This window comes from Hemitrygon akajei, chromosome 20 (assembly GCF_048418815.1).
Source record: "Hemitrygon akajei chromosome 20, sHemAka1.3, whole genome shotgun sequence".
Classification (NCBI taxonomy): Eukaryota; Metazoa; Chordata; class Chondrichthyes; order Myliobatiformes; family Dasyatidae; genus Hemitrygon; species Hemitrygon akajei.
In genome coordinates this window covers 58938101-58953051 of record NC_133143.1, presented here as the reverse complement: position 1 = coordinate 58953051, position 14951 = coordinate 58938101, and the positions used below count along the sequence as shown (strand labels likewise).

The following is a 14951-nucleotide window of genomic DNA, read 5'->3' as shown; positions in this document are numbered from 1 at the left end:
TTGGATGACAGCAGAACAGCAAATCCTTGAGTTTCTGGAATGAGGAAGGAGTAGGATAGACGTATTCCAATAAAAAGAGATACTTGAACAGCAAAATAGTACAACCGTGGCTGACAAGGGAAGTCAAAGCAAAAGAGAGGGCATACAACACAGCAAAAAGTTAGTGGGAAGATAGAGGATTGGGAAGCTTATAAAAACCTACAGAAAGAAATTCAAAGAATAAATTAGGAGGGAAAAGATGAAATATGAAAGCAAGCCGGCAAACAATATCAAGGTGGATAGAAAAAAGCTTTTTCAAGTAGATATATATAAAAAGAGAGATGAGAGTTGATATAGGACCGCTAGCAAATGAGGCTGGAGAAATAATAATGGAGATAAACTAAATGAGTATATTGTATTAGTCTTCACTGTGGAAGACACTAGCAGTGTGCCAGGTGTTGAAAGGTGTGAGGGAAGAGAAGTGAGTACTGTTACTATTACAAGGGAGAAGATGCTCAAAAAGCTGAAAGTCTAAAGGTACATAAGTCACTTGGACCAAATGAACTGCACCCTAGGGTTCTGAAGGAGGTAGCAGTAGAGATTGTGGAGGCACTAGTAATAATCATTCAAGAATCATTGGACTCTGGCAAGGGTCCAGAGAAATGGAAAAGTGCAAATGTCATTCCATTCTTTAAGAAAGGAAGGGGGCAGCAGAAAGGAAATTATAGACCAGTTGCCTGACCTCAGTGGTTGGGAAGATGTTGGAGTCAATTGTTAGGGAAGAGGTTATGACACAGGACAAGATCGCACAGAGTCAGCATGGTTTCCTTAGGGAAAATCTTGCCTGTTGGAATTCTTTGTGGAGATTACAAGTAGGATAGATAAAGGGGATGCAGTGGATGTTGTATATTCGGATTTTCAGAAGGCCTCTGACAAGGTGCTACACATGAAGGTGTTTACCAAGTTCAGAGCCCATGGTATTACAGGTAAGTTACCAGCATGGTTCGAGCATTGGCTGTTCGGTAGGAGGCAGCGAGAGGGAATAAAAAGATCAGTTTAGAGGCAATAAAAGGATTCAATGCGGTAGGGAAATTCTAGGCAGTTTCTAGAGTAGGTTACATGGTCGGCACAACATTGTGGGCCGAAGGGCCTGTAATATGCTGTAGATTTCTACGTTTCTATGTTTTCTGATTGGCTGCCAGTGACTAGTGGTGTTCCGCAGGGGTTGGTGTGAGGACTGCTTCTTTAAGTTGTATATCATGATTTAGGAAACAGAATAGATGGCTTAATTGCCAAGTTTGCAGATGATACGAAGATTGGTGAGGGGCAGGTAGTGTTGAGGAAAGAGGAAGGCTGCTGAAAGACTTAGACAGATTAGGAAAATGGGCAAGAAAGTGGCAAAAGAAATACTATGTTGGAAAATGTATGGTCATGCACTTTGATAGAAGAAATAAATGTGCGAACTATTTTCTAAACGGGGAGAAAATTCAAAAATCTGAGATGTAAAAGGACTTGGGAGTCCTTGTGCAGAACGCTCTAAAATTTAACTTGCAGGTTGAGTTGGTGGTGAGGAAGGCAAATGCAATGTTAGCATTCATTTCAAGAGCTATATAATACAAGAGCAGGGATGTGATGCTGAGGCTTTATAAGGCACCGGTGCGGCCTCACCTTTAGTATTGTGAACAGTTTTGGGCTGCTTATCTAAGAAAAGATGTGCTAGCACTGGAGAGGGTTCAGAGGATGTTTCTGTGAATGAAAGGGTTATCATATGAGGAATACGTACACAACACTGGAAGAACTCAGCAGGTCAGGCAGCATCTGTGAGAAAAGAGTAGCCAACGTTTTGGGCTGAGACCCTTCATCAGGACCCTTCATCATATGAGGAATGTTTGATGGCTCTGGTCCTGTACTCGCTGGAATTTAGAAGGATGATGGGGGAATTTGAACAGAGTAGATGTAGAAAGGACGTTTCCCAAGGTGGAGGAGTCGAGGACAAGAGGGCACAGCCTCAGCATAGAGGGATATCCATTTAAAACAGAGATATGGAGAAATTTCTTTAGCCAGAATTTGTGGAAGTTGTTACCATAGGCAGCTGTGGAGGCCAGGATTTTGGGTGTACTTAAGGAGGGGATGATAGGTTCTTCATTGGACATGGTATCAAAGGTTACGGGGGTGAGGTGGGGGAAGGCCAGGGAGTGAGGCTGAGGAGGGGAAAAAAAGGATCAGCCACGATTGAATGGTGGAGCAGACTTGATGGGCCAAATGGCCTAATTCTGTTCTTATCTCTTATGGTCTTCCATCTTTTATTCCTCCAACTGCTCTGATTCTGCTAATTTTTCTTTTTCTCTCTCCTTCCTGATTCCAGAAAAGGGTTTTGAGTTTGGAATATCAACTGTTTCTCTTTCTACTGACGCTGACTAACCTGCAAAGTGTTTCCTGCACTTCTTTCAATTTCAGCTGCATTCCATTTTCCTACTTCATTAGTGAGTGAAGATCAACCGGGGTCTTTATAACAGTATGTACAGCTCAGTTCTGTTCATTTATTTAATCACTGAGCTACATAATATCGGGAGCCAGCTGCTGGAATGTGTGGTGACACTTGCACATCTTCATGTTGTGTTGGTTATTATGTACACATGCTAAATAAAGACATCTGAATCCAAAGTATTTCCCCAATATATAGACTCACAGTGGGAGCCATTTGCTTTTGTCTAAATCAGACCACTTACTTCATTTTTCCAATTCTGAGCCAAGAAATGTTCAGCCACGTGAGCAGGCAGCACATTTTCCAACAACACTCTGTTGAGGTTTTCCATGGTTTCTATCTCCTCACATTCTCTTTTGAATTTGTTCTTCCACAGGAAGTCTAACCTGCAGTAATATTCATTCTGTTACAAGAGGACACAGAGATAAAGAAACAATAGGCACTTATCATCTGACTGAATTACACAAGTTATTAAAAAGTTTCTGGGGTAAATGGAACGTACACAAACTTGCCACCAGAATGGGAAAACAGAGGTAATAAAAATCAAAAATAGAATACCGAACATGACAACTTCCATCCCTATGGCATTTCTTATGTGCAGGAAGGCACCAGAAAGTATTCTTTCATGAAGTACGAATGAACACCATAATTACCAAGCTTAGAGAAAGACAATAAAGCCAAGAATATTTTGGGCTCTTTTGTAATGCTGAATGAGAAAGGGTGATCAATAAGGAACTGAGTAAACTGTAGTAGTCAGCGCAGAAGATTGTCAATGGCACAATTTGGGTACTTTCGTGCCTAAATAGATTGGATCAAAGATCACAAGTGTAGCCTCAGGATTCATACTATGGAAATCATAACATAGGGTGCATTTAGCTGGCTGGGACTGGTGTGAAATAAATTATGAAGACTACTTTGTAATGATGCTGTATGGTAGAAGTTGACTGGATGCACGTTAAAGCGTGCTAACAGTGGGAACTCTATTTGGTTTATTAATTACAGATCAATGTCGTAAATCAGACCATAAAGATCAGCAAGCAGAGGAACAGAATGAGGACATTCAGTCCATCAAGTCAGCTCTCATTCCATCATGACTAATTTAATATCCCTTTAAACCCTAACTCTCCTGCCTTCTCTCCTAGATTTCCCCCACTATAAATTCTCTCCTAGATTTCCCCCACTATAGGAAACATCCTCTCCACATCCACCTGTTTGGGCCCTTCAATATTCGATATGCTTCAATCAGATCATCTTTCATTCTTCTAAACTCCAGCAAGTACAGACCCAGAGCCATCAAATGCTCCTCATACATTAACACTTACGTTCCTGGAGTGATTCTTGTGAACCCCTCTGGACCCTTTCCAATGCCAACACATTTTTCTTAGATAGAAGGCCCAAAACTGTTCTCATACTCCAAGTGAAGTCTGATCAATGGCTTATTAAGCCTTAACATTGCAGCCTTGTATTTATATTCTACGGCTCTTGAAATGAATGAATGATAACATTACATTTACCGTCCTTACCACTGTCTCAACCTGCAACCTTAACCACAATATAAGTGCAATTCCAGCACCAGTTTCATCTGACCCTCCTGTACCTAACTACAACCTGAGCTAGTTTCCCCTTTGCTTTATTTCAGGGATGACTGGAGATGGAACAAAATGCCCCAATGTTATTAGATGTTTTACACTGAAATAACAGCAACTCTTCACATGTACCAACTAATGGTGCTGGAAAACGTTGTCTTGTTTTTACTGTGTACTGTACCAGCAGTTATGGTCGAAATGACAATAAAAAGTGACTTGACTTGACTTGAATTCCTAACTTTTTATATTACATTTAAAGATTCCATCAGAGATTGAGAAAAGACAAAGTTTGTCCATGTAATGACATTTTAAAAAATTAAATTTTAATGTAAATTTACATTTCATAGATTTAATAAAACTGATCATTCAAAAATTGTTTCACAGAAGTTACTTTCAATTAAATATAACTTAATTCTGAGCTTTTAGTAGAAGCATTTGGAGTCATGGAGTACTGAAGCACAGAAACAAGCCCTTCAACCCATCGAGTTCATGTTACTCTGCCTAGTTCCCATAGACCATGTACTTGTGCAACCTTCTCTTAAATGTTGCAATCAAACTCACATCTGTCACTTCCCTCTGGCAGCTCGTAAATAAGGGTTTGCTTGGGATTTGAACCCTAAGTGTGTATCATTACCCTAGACCAACAAACCACCTTATGAGTTTGAAACAGTATGCATTTTCAAATAAACTCTTCTCAGGCTTCCAGCCGGGTACAGGTATTTAAAGAGCAAACACGAGGAAATCTGCAGATGCTGGAAATTCAAGCAACACACACAAAATGCTGATGGAACACATAGATGCAGACCAGGCAGCATCTATAAGGAGAAGCACTGTCGACGTTTCGGGCCGAGATCCTTCGTCAGGACTAACTGAAAGGAAAGATAGTAAAAGATTTGAAAGTAGTGGGGGGAGGGGGAAATGCAAAATGATAGGAGAAGACCGGAGGGGGTGGGATGAAGCTAAGAACTGGAAAGGCGATTGGCAAAAGTGATACAGAGCTGGAGAAGGGAAAGGATCATGGGACGGGAGACCTCGGGAGAAAGAAAGGGGGGGGGGGGAGCACCAGACGGAGATGGAGACTAGTCCTAATGAAGGGTCTCAGTCCAAAACGTCAAAAGTGCTTCTCCTTATAGAGGCTGCCTGGCCTGCTGTGTTCCACCAGCATTTTGTGTGGGTACAGGTATTTTTTTTTTTGAAATTCAAATGTTTAATATTATTTATTCTTATTTTACAAAGCATCACAGCATATCATAGAGCAGATACAGTACAGCATATTTACACAGCCATCCCATGAAAGGAAAACATATAAAACTAAGAAACAGAAAAAATCTTCTAATTTAAGCTTAAATTAACATACAACCAAAATTGATCCCACACGTCTTGCACTTTTCCATCACTGTTAATTCTTCCCAACATGTGTTCATATGATGAAATCTTAACCATTTCCTCAGCCCATTCCCTCACAGTGGGACATCTGGGTTTTTTCCAGTTTTACAATATAATTCTTGCAGCTGTGATGAGACCCACCTTTAAAATAGTAAATTTGTCATTGTTTACATTAGGTATCATTGTCCTGTCACCCAGGAGACAAAGCCATGGGCACAAGGCTAGTGTAGGACCCGCCCAATTCCCCAACAAATCAAGAACTTTACACCAACATGGACAAACCATGGAACACTCCCAAATCATGTGAAAATATGTGCTCACCTCATTTTTACATTTCCAGCATAAATGATTATCAACAATCCCCATTTTGTAGAGTCTAGTTGGTGTCCAATAATATCTGTGTACTATCTTATACTGAATAAATTTCCCTCTTGCTTCCCTAATATGTTTACCGATATTTGATAAAATATTTGACCACTCATTATCTTCAATATCACTTCCAAGATCCTTCTGCCATACTGATTTGAGATTGTTACACAGTTCACCCACAGAGTGCTTGAACATTTTATAAAACACTGATGCTTTATGAACTTCCTTTGGTAGTGTAAAGTATTCAGTTAAAGGGTTACGTTGTGGGCTACCATTCTTGAATACGCTACTAATGCAATGTCTTATTTGTAAATACTTCCAGAAATTCCCTTTATCTACAAAGTTATATTTCCTCTGTAAATCCACATACAACATAAAAATCCCATTCTCATAGAGATCACCTCCTGTATTTATAACTTTAATCTTCCATTCTTTCCAGTTCACCATTCTTTTCCCAATGCGTATCGCAGGGTTATTCCAGATCGAGGAGTATAACTGATTTAAATGTGACATTTTACAAGCTTTATGAATTGTACTCCACACACTCCTTGAGTGAAATAGTATAGGATTTAGATTAGTCTTGATTTCCACGTGTTGTGAGAGAATGTTAAGGGGAGAATGCGGTGTAGCCAAGCTCCGTTCTATAACTACCCAGTCTAAATCAATATCAGCTCTGTCCCAATGTTTAGCTAACTTGGTCATTTCAAAGGATAATTAATATGCCCTGACGTCTGGTTGACTGAGCTCACCCATGTCCCTGGACATACACATCTTACTCATTTTAATTCTGGGCTCCTTCTTATCCCATAGAAAGTCACTGATAATTTTGTTGTATTGCTTGTAGATAAAATCTGAAATATTTAAAGGAAGCATCATAGAAAGATAGTTAAACTGAAGTGCTATGACCATTGACTTTACCCCAGAGTGACAGTCACAGTGCCCCCCACTTATCCAGATTATTTCTTATCCTACTCAATAATGGATCATAATTTAAAGTAATTATTTCATCCAAATTCTGACTGAGTTTGACCCCCAGATACTTTATTCCAACTGGCACCCATCTGAAATTAGACTGAAATACTGAATTTGAATAACACAATTTTGACATTGGCATAGCCTCAGATTTACTGCAGTTAATTTTATAACCAGACACTTCAGAATATAATTGACTTGTTTTCATTAGTGGGGGTAAGGAATTAGGAGGGTCATTAATCAGTAACAGAATATCGTCAGCATATAGCATCAACTTATGCTCCTTTCCGCCTCCCTTCACCCCTCTAATATTTCGATCTGCTCTAATCATGACTGCCAACAGTTCCAAAGAATCGTAAATAACAGTGGGGAGAGGGGGTAGCCTTGGTGTGTACCACGTGAAATGTTGAAAAATGGGGATATGATACCATTTGTAATAACTGCAGCCTTAGAGTTTTTATACAAAATTCTAACCCATGATTTAAAGATAGAGCCAAACCCAAAGAATGACAAGGCCGTGGTTAAAAATCTTCACTCAGCCCTGTCAAAGGCCTTTTCAGCGTCCAGGGAGATGGCAGTAACTGGGATATTACTTGTGGAGTTCAGCCATATTAAGTGCAGTAATCTCCTTAAATTGTCAGTTGGGAATCTGCCTTTAATGAAGCCAGCCTGGTCAGTGTTAATTATAGATGGCAATACTTTCTCTAATCACAAAGCCAGTCAGTATCTTACAGTCCACATTAATTAAGCTTATAGGCCTATAATTGGAAGGGTCTATTGCATCCCTGTCTTTTTTTGGGATCAATGATATTAATGCTTCATTAAATGTATTAGGTAAAGATTCCAAATTAAATGCTTCTGAATAGATTTTTGTTAGAATAGGAGCCAATATGTCCAGGAATTTCTTATAATATTCAACTGGGAAGCCATCCATACTTGGAGATTTCCCCATTTTCATAGCCACAATAGCCTGTCTGACCTCATCCTCAGTAATTGGGGCATCCAAGGACTCAGCTTGTTGTGGGGATAATGTAGGCAATTTTATGTTAGCAAACAACTGATTCAGCTCCTCCTGGTCATGATTAAACGGTGATGCATATAGATGTTCATAGAACTGTTGAAAGACTTAATTTATTTCTTTAGATGATGACACTAATGTATCCCCTTTCTTAATTACAGGTATAACACTATTCGTATTCTGCTGCTTTAAATATCGTGCCAACAGCTTACCAGCTTTGTCACCACCTTCATAGAAACCTGTTTTTAATCTAAATAATGCATATTCTGCTTCTTTGTTATATATGTTATTTAGCTGGAATTTCAAATTGCACAGATCTTTGTATAAGTCATCGGTATATTGTCTTGATAAGACCTTTTCCAATGTGGTTATTTCTGCCTCCAGATTTTTTATTTGCTCCATACTTTCTTTCTTCCTTTTAGATGTTTGTGCTATTAATTTTCCTCTTATATACGCCTTGGATGCCTCCCATACCGAGGGCAGCTTTACTGAGCTCCCTACGTTCAATTCAAAAAACAAAGTCAGATCTTCAGACAGCTTATCACTGAAATCCTCATCTTCTAACAGCATAATATTCATTCGCCATCTACCCCTCCTTCTCCTTTCAGTATTTAAATCAATTTGAATTTCAACTGGTGCATGGTCTGATAATGCTTTTGGGCCAATTTTACAGTTTATCGCCTGTTCAACAATGGAATTGGATATTAGAAAAAAATCAATTCTAGAGTAGGATTTATGTCGATGAGAGAAAAATGTACATTCTTTTCCGGATGGATTCACCAATCACCGTATATCCACCAGACCGATATCCTCAAGAAGTTGATGTAAGGCTGCCCTGTCCCTAGGTAAAGGTGATGTCTGAAATCAGTTTTTATCAATAACAGGGTCCATTACTTGGTTAAAGTCTCCTGCTAAAATTATTTTTCCTTCCTTGGCACCTAAAATTTTGTTTACCTTGTTAAGAAAGTCTGGGTCGTCCTTATTAGGTGCATATATGTTACAAAGTACTACCTTCACCCCATTAATAAGCGCATCTATACAAATTACCCTGCCTTCCTCGTCCTTAAATTCTCCAAGCAATACAAAATAAAGATTTTTGTTAACTAAAATCATTGTCCCATTTTGTTTGCTATTAAATGATGAATAGAATACCTGGCCCACCCAATCTCTTCTAAATTTCAGTGCTTCAACATCTTTAAAATGTGTTTCCTGGACAAATGCAAAATCAATTTGTTTACCTTTAAGGTACGATAAAATCTTTTTCCTCTTGATTGGGTTTCCACACCCATTAATGTTCCATGATATGAAATTAACCATTTTCATGTCCTAAACTTCATGCACATGTGCAAAAATATACATTTTTCCAGATGACTGAGTCTGGAATGCAATAATTCCAAAAAAAAATCCAAAGAAAAACCTGCTGTACTCTATCCCCATGCTCAATTATTACTGACAAACACCGCAAATGCTGCGCTTTCAAACAATTAAACAACCAACATAACCCAAAAACATAGTGATAATATATTCCTGCCAGATTAACTAACAAATTAAAACAAATAGGCAGGATAAACTCAACAAAGAAACAGAAAAGAAAAAGACACATGACATGGTCCGTGAAGTACCGTGCCAGCTAGTAAGCCTAGCACTAAACAGACCGCTTTATCCAGCTCCCCACTGTTGTACCTAAAAAGTTATCTCCACCTACTACTGTCTCTCAGTCAATGCCAGCGCTGCACTTTTCCCGAATGAATTTCACTGCTTCTGCAGCAGTAGTAAAGAACTTGTTCTTTCCTTTCCACATGAAGCGTAGAACTGCTGGATAAGCGAGTGTATACCTCACGTTGACTTCTTGCAGCATTTTCCGAGCCGTAGTAAATGCCCTCTGTTTTTCAGCCAATTCTCTGGACATATCCAGAAAGAAGGAGACTTTGCATCCTTCCCACTCAACACCTGTCTTTGCTTTGGCCGCTTGCAGCACCTTCTCTCTGGCCGAAGAGCGCAAGAATCGTATTAAGACCAGCCTGGGGGGGTGACCCTCGCCTGGCCTCGGAACCGGGACCCGATGCGCCCTCTCAGTCTCAAACTCTGCGTTCAGTTCGATGCCAAATCCCTCGGACATGATTCTTTGCACACACTTAATCAGACTGCCCGTTTCCGCACCCTCCTTTAGACCGATCAGCCTGACGTTGTTGCGTCTGCTCCTGTTCTCAAGCTCCTCGACACGGTTCCACAGCAGGTCCAAGCGTTTATTATTCTGCTCGCTGGCACCCACCAATTGCACAGTGGTATCCTCCACACAGGAGAGGCGACCCTCGGCTTCCGTCAGCCTCTCTTGAATGGCATTGACCGAGTTCTTCAACTCCGTTGTCGTTTCTTTAATTGTAGATACATCGGTAGCCACTCTGAGCAGAATGGAACTTATACGACTAACCTCAGCCAGTAAATTCTCCATGTTGGAGCCTTGGTCAGTCTGCGTCGTTAGCGTGCCTTGAGCTTCGGATTGCGGGCCCTGTCTTGTAGCCACGTGGCTCACTGTACCACTCTTCGAAGGTCTTGGCATCGTACCGAATTATTTCGCAAAGTTGTTATATTTTAGTGAAAAAAACAAACAGTTTTTAATTGTAGAACAGCTGTATCTGAATAAGGCCGGATAAATATGCTCTAATTGGTAGAATTTTATGGTGGGCTGTCGGAGCTGCACTAACATGCAGCCACCTTGCCCGGCACCCACGTGATGTCTCACCAGGTATCTATTTTAAATAATGTTTCAATACCTGAACCAAGCTGGAAGCTTGAGAAGAGTTTATTCATCATATATGCCAGGAAAGTATTAGATTCTTTTTCACTATGTAACTTACCCATCACCTGCAGTTCCAGCTTTGGGCTGGATAGGGGAGGAAGATTGACTTTCACTCTCCCTATCGTGGAGACATGCAGGAAGCTGAGGTGTAGTAAAGCCTCTTAGCAAGTAGGTCTTGCTGAGGAATAGCCCCAGGAATGCCCTGACCATATTTGATATAAGGGAAGACTGGGGTTGGAGTTTGCCTTCTGCCAAAGTTGACATGCCTTTAACATTTTCAAATGATTCTGATTTTGAGGCATGTAAAACTATTAAAAATACCATAATTAGAAAGGAATATTTATAATTACATTATTTATATCACTGAGAAATGTTAAAAACAGGAAAATAAATAAATAAATAGATTTTTTTAAAAATAGCTCAGCTTGTCCCTTTCTTCTTATGCCCAAATTGAGATTCCCCACTCAAATGACACAAGAGAGATTCTGTAGTTGCTGGAATTTTGAGCAACACACACAAAATGCCGGAGGAACTCAGCAAGTCAGGCAGCATCTACAGAGGGGAATGAGCAGTTTTGGGCCGAAACCTTCATCTGCATTTTGTGTGTATTACAATTCATATGGTTTAGGATTTGAATACTCAACCCAGTCTGACTGCTGTAGGATAGGAGGCAAATAACAGGACTCTACCAGCTGCCTTTGTGGTTATTTGGGACCAGCTGTTCCTTTTGGAATTGCTGGCCAAAGGTGAACAGTTCAACTTGCATCTTGGCTTCCACTGAAGACCCGGCCAACACTGGTCTTCAGGCCCCTCTCCTCCTCCTTTCACTGATTTACTTCCTGTCAGCTGTTACCAAGTAGCAAATACATTACCTGTGATGGTGTTTGTACATTATTTCCCTCTTTTGACCGAATAAGAGCCGGAAAGGCCTTCTAGCAATGATTCAGAGCCTCTGTGTCATTACAAAAGGGCCCCGTTCATAGCACATAGGGTTAAGAGGCAGGAGAAGGAAAACCTCGCACTAGCGACCCGCTACAACTAGGTGACAGAACGATACACAGAGCTCCACTTACAACCCAGTTAACACAAGGAGAAACTGACTGAAAAGGGGTAAGAATTGAAGCAACAATGTAGAACTGGTTCTAAGGCCCAAGCTCTTATTTCAACTGGAAATTGCTCCTCACAACATGATCATGGGATTAAACAAAATACTTCTGTAGCTCTTAAATCAGTTAAACCATATCTATTAAACATAAATGAATTTTAAAGTATTTCAGCTTCAAAACCAGAAACATAGACCTCTGAGTAATATTGCCAGGTTACTCCAGGAAATATTAATTACTTAAATGTCATTGAGGTCAATGTTGTCCAATATTATGATGTCTTTGTGCATTATTAATAAGCTTTAGTTGTTTCTACATATCTCTGGGGTTCAATTACTTTCTGTCTGGTTCTGCTCCCTAGTTGGGCAGTCTTTCTTTGATTCTGTTAAGGTTATTATTCTCTGGATTTATTGAGTATGCCCACAAGAAAATGAATCTTAGGGTTGTATATATGCTCTTTGATAATAAATTTACTGTGGTGTCAAAACCAAACCAAAACGATTGCTGCTGCCTGCGACCCTGTGGACCTGTTATACTTGCATAACATGCCCTCAGCTCCAATGATTGCTCCAGAAGTTGAATCCTTTATTCGATCCTTTATTAGCAATTAGCAAGCGTTCAATCTTGATGAGGTGGAATTTAAGCATACCCAAGTGTAAGCTAAGAGCAATTAAGCAGTATTGAGCGGTCAGCAAAAGAGACAACATCCGCTGGTCCAAAGCTACAAACTGCCATGAAATAGGCAAGAATCCATAACTTATTCCCCTCGAGCTTTCCACGTCCCCACTCATGTGACTGATTACCACGATACACATAATAAACATGGAACACAGATTACAATGCAGATAGAAAACCAATACATGGCTCCAGCATTCACTTCGAACTTTAAAAAAATGCTATTCAGAGAACATTAGCCTCACCTGTCTGGCCAGAACAAGAAGGGTGACAAAGAAAATAAAAAGGGAGATAGAGCCCATTGTCTTCAGATCCTTCAGCACACCAGGCCTGACAAAGGAGAAGGAAATGCATGTCAATAATTTAATGATAAAGTAAAGCTATGATACCAGATCACTTTATAATAGTCAAAATTATCATTAACAGTCATTACTTTTTTTTATTTGTTGACCTTTAAATCCCTTTTCTTTAATTTCTACTTTTCATTTCATTCTATCCATTTTGATTCTATTTCACTTACTATTCATTGCAAAATGTAATATCTGCTTCTTTCAAAAACATTGATTAACATAAACAGAAAATGTAAGTCAACACGAGCGAATCTGCAGATGCTGGAAATAAATAAAAACACAAAATGCTGGCAGAACTCAGCAGGCCAGACAGCATCTATGGGAGGAGGTAGTGACGACGTTTCGGGCCGAAACCCTCCTGATGAAGGGTTATGTGAGAAGGTAATAGGTGAAGCCTATTGGTGGTGGAGGAAGCATGAAGCAAGCGGGTGATAGGTAGAAAAGGTGAAGGGCTGGAGAAGAAGGAATCTGATAGGAGAAGAAAGTGGTCCATGGGAGAAAGAGAAGGAGGAGGGGCACCAGGGGGAGGTAATAGGCAAGTGCGAAACTGGTGTGGGAGATGGAAGAAAAGGGAAGGGGCAGGAGGGATAAATTATCAGTGATTAGATAAATTATGGATTGCTCTAGCAAAACCCTGGCAGACATGATAGGCCAAACAACTTTATGTGCTGTAAAAGACTAAATGCTCAAAATCTGAAGAGAGAAATGTAAAGAAGTTACCTCTCTATCGGAATAGTTTTGTACAGCATTTTGCTATAATCACCAAAGAGCGAGGCATGGGTTTGCAGAAGTATAACATTGTAAACCACGACAGCAATCAGCATCAGCAGCATTTTTAGCTCGTAGTTTATTCGCAGGAACACAGAGCATGATATCAGTCCCAAAATACAGCTGTACAGGAAGTACTGTGGCAGAAAAGTTACGCAATTAAATTTATTGTTGTGAACTCTATTAAAATGAATGTAACTTTCTGAAACAAATAAAAAATTCATAATATTAGTTTTGTTTTACAGTTTAAAAAATCCTCTTTAAGTTGCAAATTATAGAATATCTGAATTTATTGTAGGCATGATTCAATGTAAAACATACCTTGTGCTTCAAAACACAAGCTGGAAATCACGTCAAGAGCTCCATGGAGAGAGTAATGCTGGCCCTGAAGGGACACTGGATTGATTTAATAGCTAATTTGGCTAGCAGGACTTTTTCGAGCAGGTTTGATTAGGTAGTTAAAGTGATGAAAGAACTAGACTCTGACTTGGTGACAAGACTATTAAATTAGCCGAGTTGCAGGGAACCCCTGGGTAAGTTATATAAACGTAGAACTTTTCGGTGGTAAATGCTCATTGTTTTTCTCATGGGAGATCGTTGCTCTGTGGAAATGGATGCTCACCTAGACAGTGAGTGGGGGTTCAATGCAAGCACCCTAAACGGAGTCAGAGGAGTTCCAAGTTATCAATTTGTGCAGAAAGTTGGTGGGATGCATTGGGGGAAATAGGAAGTAGTCACTTGTAGCGTGTGGAACTAGGTTTGTCTACATTTTGGGAGTAAAGGAAACATTTCCTAGTATATTTGCCTTTGCTTACTATCACTGCCCCCACCCTGTCACCCAACTCTGAAAATGAAAATGACCTAGACACTTCAAAAAAAAACTTAGCAGTGAGATTACATGACTCCTGACTGAAGTGAACAAGGCAGTCAGGTTACCAACACAGCACAGCAGTTGTGTGGCTGGACAGTTTAAGTAGTTCAGCTGTTTGTTTCTTGTCTATATTTTGATAAGCATGTCTTAATTTCGTATTCCATGAATACGCTTTAAACTGTTTAAAAAATTCTAAAGTATAGAGGTAATAGATTCCCAAATTAACTAATGGCAATTACTTTTCACTTAAATTGTTCATAGGAATGGGTGAAAAGTTTGTACAATATCAAAATGGCTTATGTTCTGCATTGGAATCAAAGTCAACAATCAGACTACAGCACTTGCTTATTGCTGTAATATTGTAAATATTAATCTATCAGATACCATCAGAGTAGAAAATTTTTAAAAATTGCACTTAAATTCCTCTTTCCTATGTTCTTAGGTAATAATTAATTATAAAGCATTTCATTGGAAGTTGCTGACAATTCCAGTGTTATTGGTTGTTAATGCAAATGATGTACATGTGAAAAATAAACCTGATTCTGATTCTGCTGACTCGTCCTTTGTGGATGAAAATTCCACTTTGATT

General features: G+C 39.6%; 1 protein-coding gene across 9 annotated transcripts in view; it reads right to left on the bottom strand.

The window, feature by feature from the left end:
* LOC140713820 (adenylate cyclase type 2-like) overlaps positions 1-14951 on the bottom strand; it is a 500552-nt gene that overhangs the window by 29624 nt on the left and 455977 nt on the right. For all 9 annotated transcript variants that reach the window (XM_073024378.1, XM_073024374.1, XM_073024382.1 and 6 more), the window contains 3 exons: positions 13444-13628; positions 12619-12703; positions 2709-2867 (listed from right to left, as the gene is read on the bottom strand). In XM_073024378.1, the coding sequence (XP_072880479.1) occupies positions 2709-2867; positions 12619-12703; positions 13444-13628 (429 nt within the window). The remainder of the gene's footprint in view (positions 1-2708; positions 2868-12618; positions 12704-13443; positions 13629-14951) is intronic.